The 5,000-nt window shown below is 39.1% G+C and overlaps 1 protein-coding gene across 3 annotated transcripts in view; it reads left to right on the top strand.

Moving 5' to 3' along the window:
* The window catches only part of RpL10 (ribosomal protein L10), a 4,271-nt gene extending 913 nt beyond the window's left edge, over positions 1-3,358 (top strand). For all 3 annotated transcript variants that reach the window (XM_027359769.2, XM_027359770.2, XM_070139149.1), the window contains exons 3-6: positions 1-23; positions 1,991-2,097; positions 2,371-2,533; positions 3,164-3,358. The exon at positions 1-23 is cut by the window's left edge and continues 176 nt beyond it. In XM_027359769.2, coding sequence (XP_027215570.1) covers positions 1-23; positions 1,991-2,097; positions 2,371-2,533; positions 3,164-3,334 — 464 coding nt within the window. In that variant the 3' untranslated portion in view covers positions 3,335-3,358. The remainder of the gene's footprint in view (positions 24-1,990; positions 2,098-2,370; positions 2,534-3,163) is intronic.
* The last annotated feature ends 1,642 nt before the right edge of the window (positions 3,359-5,000 follow it).

Here is a 5,000-nt window from a genome sequence, read left to right as displayed (position 1 = left end):
CTGGCCGTATCTGCGCCAACAAGGTGAGCATTGCCGTCTGGTCTGGAGGATGTGGGTCATTAAATCTTTTCAATATTTATTCATTTATTTTTTTTGGGGGGGGGGGTTATGAGGGCAGCTTTAGAAGATGAATGTAAAGGTCCAATTTAATGAATTTTAGGTTGTAATGCGAGATCTAGTATGCAGTCCTCTTCCCCATGTGTGCATTCTTAATTTCATGTCCACATGGTCTTGAGAAAAAGAAAGCTTACATGTGCACGTTTCAAGGTCCATGCTCACTCTAAACTAAGGGAATTTGGATAATTGCATTTGTTTGAAAGGTACTGCCAGTTTTCCTTAGTGTGACCCCAATTTTCCTTTTTTAATTGACAATTTCTCATGCATGTTGTCTTATAGGACTGTAACATTTGTTCTTGGTGTGTATTTCTGCAAATACCTCTGGGTCTTGAGGATCTCTCTCTCCTGGCTTTAAAGTTATACTCTAAAGCAAAGTCCTGAACTTTTCACATGAAATTAATTTAAAAGGTTAAATCCTATCGTGCATGTTAAGGGTGCTCCATTTGCTTATTTAAAATAGGTATCCATCATGTCTGTAATTACTAATCTGCATAGTGTCCTTGTAGAGGTAAATGAAGTTTCCTTCATGTTCAGGAATGTTGTGAATGACAAATGACTTGAAGGTTCACAAGACATGATTTTGATGTATATACATGTTAGAAATCTGTCTAGTGATATTAGCCATTCTGGATATCTTGTGTAAAATTTAATACTGATACACCTATTAATGTTTACAAATATAATAGATAATAGTTGGCCTTATTTACTAGTAAGTACAATATGAAGGTTGAAAGTATATTGAAAGTAGTAGTACTCCTCAATTGGATGAGGTCACACTAGACATCCAGGCTTTCTAGTTGGGCACATGTATCACGGTGAATGTGCAGCCCCTCTTGCAGGGGTTTTGAGTTGTAGTATAGAAATATATATTCAAAACCAACCATATTCTGATACTTTGTATCCTCTCCACCTCTGGGTATTGTTGCCCAGTAATGATTAAATTTACAGTAATTGTTACGGAGTGATGCATCATCCAGACTGTCCCAAAACCAGGGTATCATGCAAACCCAAGCATCCAACCTAATCTTTCATACCTTCTATTTGTTCTTAGAATGGGGCAAGCTCACCTGTACTCCCTATTTCTTTAGCACTTTGGACTACCCTATATAAATTGAACATTAAGAACTCTGGCTGGGTGAGGGTGTAGAAGACTTGCTCTGAGGCTGATATCCAGTTATTTTTATTTTTATTTATTTATTTATTTCTGTAAATGGCCATTTCCTTGTGTAAGGTAAACCCTGAAAATTATTTCAGACATTATAAGAAAAAGCATGCCAAGCTAAGTGTTCATTGGAGATGCATTCTTTCAGCATGGACACTAGCAGAATATTAGGGTTGGGAGGAGGGATACATGTAGGAAAAAATGTTTTGGATTGAAAGACTGAGTGGGAACATTGAAAGTTGTTTGGGAAGCTTCTAAATAATTTAGATTGTGGAAATGGATGTAATATTTTTTGGGTTATGGATGTAATGTTTGAGGTATGTTTATCAGATAGTGTTTTGATGTATTCTCATAAATACTAGGTTTTCACTGTAAAGTTAATTAGTAGTTAAGTAGTTTTTGCTTTGGTAACCAGTGTTTTTAAGTGTCGGAATTCTTGTGCAAAATTTTATCTGCATTTTCTTGAATGGTATGCATTAAATACATTTTGGAAGCAGAAAATAGGGAGGCATTATGAGTGGTAGTAAGGTCACTTGCATTTTAGGTCAGGCTGTTGTAAAGAATGGAACTTGGGTTTACTCTTGACACATGGGTATCCTTAGATAAGAACTTTTTCATATTGGTAGACAACTCTTATTATATTGTTAATCTTCTGTGGTTGGGATCCCTACACCATCTCAACTGTTTTATCAAACCATTTTTTGTTCACAGTATCTTGTAAAGCACTGCGGTAAGGATCAGTTCCACGTGCGTGTTCGGCTACACCCTTACCACGTTATCCGCATCAACAAAATGTTATCGTGTGCTGGTGCTGATAGGTAAGTGATTATTTCCTTACGTGCATATGTTGTTAGCGTAACTGTTATTGGAATAGGTTGTCAGATTTTACCCCATCTACTTTCCTTGGGAGTGCAGTTGTTAGTATGTGCTTCCTTCAATGGGGGTGGGTAAAGGAAAACCAGGTTGTGTAAGGCATGTACATCTGTAGTGCTAGCCTAAGAATCTCTGGATACAAAGCTTGAAATCATAAATTGGAAAAATAAAAATATGTAGATATATGGGTAAAATATAAAAAATAAATTTTCTTCCAGATTGCAGACCGGAATGCGTGGTGCCTTTGGTAAACCCCAGGGCACAGTTGCCCGTGTCCAGATCGGTCAGCCCATCATGTCTGTGAGGACCCACGACCGTCACAAGGAGCAGGTCATTGAGGCTCTCCGACGTGCCAAGTTCAAGTACCCTGGACGTCAAAAGGTAAATTGACTTTGGTTTCTGTGAACCAGGAAGGAATATTGAATTTAATTCAGAATTATTTTTTTCTATTAATATTATCTATAGTTTTTTGTTTTGAACATTTCATATATGAAGCTTCAATCATTAATAGTGCTATAGTTAGAATACCTGACTAGTTGGTTCAGATTAGCAAAGGAGTTTCAAGAGTATTCAGTATTGCATTTCTGATATTGATGAATGTATAGCATTTAAAGAATTGTAGAACCTGGAAAACAAATTTCAAGAGCTTTTGAAGAGGAAAGTACCCCATCAAAATTCAAAGGAGTAGAGCTGCTTGTATTTACTTCTGTGAAATGGTGGGCAAAGAAAACCCGATTTGTGTATGGTATGTGCATTTGTAGCTCAAACCAAAGAATGTCTGGGAACACTTACTATAATGCAGTCTATGCTTTAAGAATTTATCCTAAGCAGTTTTAAAATCAAAATCTATGTATTAGTGATTGCAGGAGTAATGTACAGTAATTCCTAAGATTGTTCTATCCATTCCATGGATAAGAAGATAGTGGGGAAAAGTTTCATAGGCTACCATAAATAAAACCATATAAAGTTACTTTGCAGTATTCTCTTCATGCATACTGTTTTCCTCTGCAGATCTTTGTTTCCCGCAAGTGGGGCTTCACCAAGTTCGACCGTGAAGATTTCGAGGACCTCCTGGCCAAGGGTCGCCTTAAGCCTGACGGTGTCACTGTGCAGTACCTCCCAGAACATGGTCCCCTTAATAGATGGAAGAAGGTCCAGTTGGAACTTGCTGGTCTTGCATAAGTCTCATTAAAGATGAAGGAATGATATTGGTTTTCACTGTCCACCATTAAAAAGTTTCAAAGAGCTGTGAATGTGAACAAAACTGTATTTGAGAGAAACCTAAAATATACAGGTTTTATGGATTTGTTCTATCAAAGCAGGTTTATAGTAAATGAACTGTCAGATCTAAAATTTGGCATAGTGTTAGATGATCCTTAACCCTTTGTTACCAAAATGGCAAATACGTGCAATATTTATTTTTGCCTTGTTCTCAATTACTAGTACTACTTTGCTCACATGTTTACTCACTCCCTTATATTTTGGAAAGATTAAATTTATTGCTATTAATGCTAGCCTAAATGTGCAAACAAATATGAAAAGTACCAAAAAAGCAGAAGGCTGCCATTGGTTTAAAGATTGGAAATGGTTGTGGCCTGAAAATATGCCAAGAATCAAGACACCTTGGGTGGTTAAATATTTTTCTAGAATATTCCAATACATTGAAGGTGAAAATTGCTAATAGCAATGCCAGTAGGCATCACAATTTTTTACTTAGTAGTAAGATTAAAAAAAAAAAAAAAAAAAAAACCCTGTCTCTTGCCCGTTGCTGTCATGGGGGGCTTAGGGGAGACTCGATGCAGGGATATCCCCTGCCTAGGGCCTCAGCTCTCGACTCTAATTTTGATTTCTTTTCCCTCCAGCATTTTGTTTCCGTCCCTTCCCCAACCCCTACTATCTACTTCGTAAGGTGTAAGCCATGCTGAAAGGATGAAAGGGTGACCTTGTGCCAGTCTTGAACGTCCTGCGGGAACCATGGGCACGGTATTCCCCTTATTTGTCTAGCCCTTACCCCCCTCCCTACAGGGCACTGGGGGGTGAACTGTTTGTACCTTTACATAATCAAGGCTTCCCATGGCCAGTAATGAAGATGTAATACCCCTATTAGGGGCAATAAGGCTTGCCCCTTCATCAAATAGCCCCACCGGCTCCCCGACCCCAGGCTCTTTTGACCATGACACCAACCTCCCTTATTACTACCTTAGAGCCTTATTCTCCATCTCTCCGTAATACTCCCGCTTCCACACGCCCCCGTCATTCTACCACCACCAACCCTACAGATATCTTAAATACTGTTTAGCCCTGCTAATGGGACCGATTTTTCGTGACCCCCCTACAGCTCATTACTCAGGCAACACTTCTCTTTCAACAATGCCCACTTGTTTTTGGAGGCAGTCCCTTACAAGACGCGATCGCTCCCGTCTTATAACAGTCAGATCAAAAACTGAATCTATAGCACTATCAAATTTAACTGATCATTCTGGCAACCCCATTCCTGCAGAACCTCATTAAACCCTTAATACTTGTACCGGAACTTTCTCTCTCCCCCCAGCAAACTGCCCAGTCGATACCAAAGATTGGTCAGACTGTGGAGGAGACTTACTAGGATGCCTCAAAGACCAAGATGTGAAATCAGTACATTGCTACACCATTCCTCTTAGAGGTCAACGAAAGAATCCGACCAACATTGCCAAAATTACTTTCCGTACACATGACCTTCCCTTACGTATCTACATTGGTGGACAGTCCCTCCCTGTTCGACCATACCAACCCCCTCCCCGTCAATGTCAAAACTCTAAGAAAACCTGTCCCACAAAACTCCACTGCAGAAACTATGGATGACATTCAA

The sequence above is a fragment of the Penaeus vannamei genome, chromosome 25, assembly GCF_042767895.1.
Source record: "Penaeus vannamei isolate JL-2024 chromosome 25, ASM4276789v1, whole genome shotgun sequence".
NCBI classification, from domain to species: Eukaryota; Metazoa; Arthropoda; class Malacostraca; order Decapoda; family Penaeidae; genus Penaeus; species Penaeus vannamei.
The sequence above is the reverse complement of the archived record's forward strand: the minus strand, read 5'-3'. Positions and strand labels throughout refer to the sequence as shown.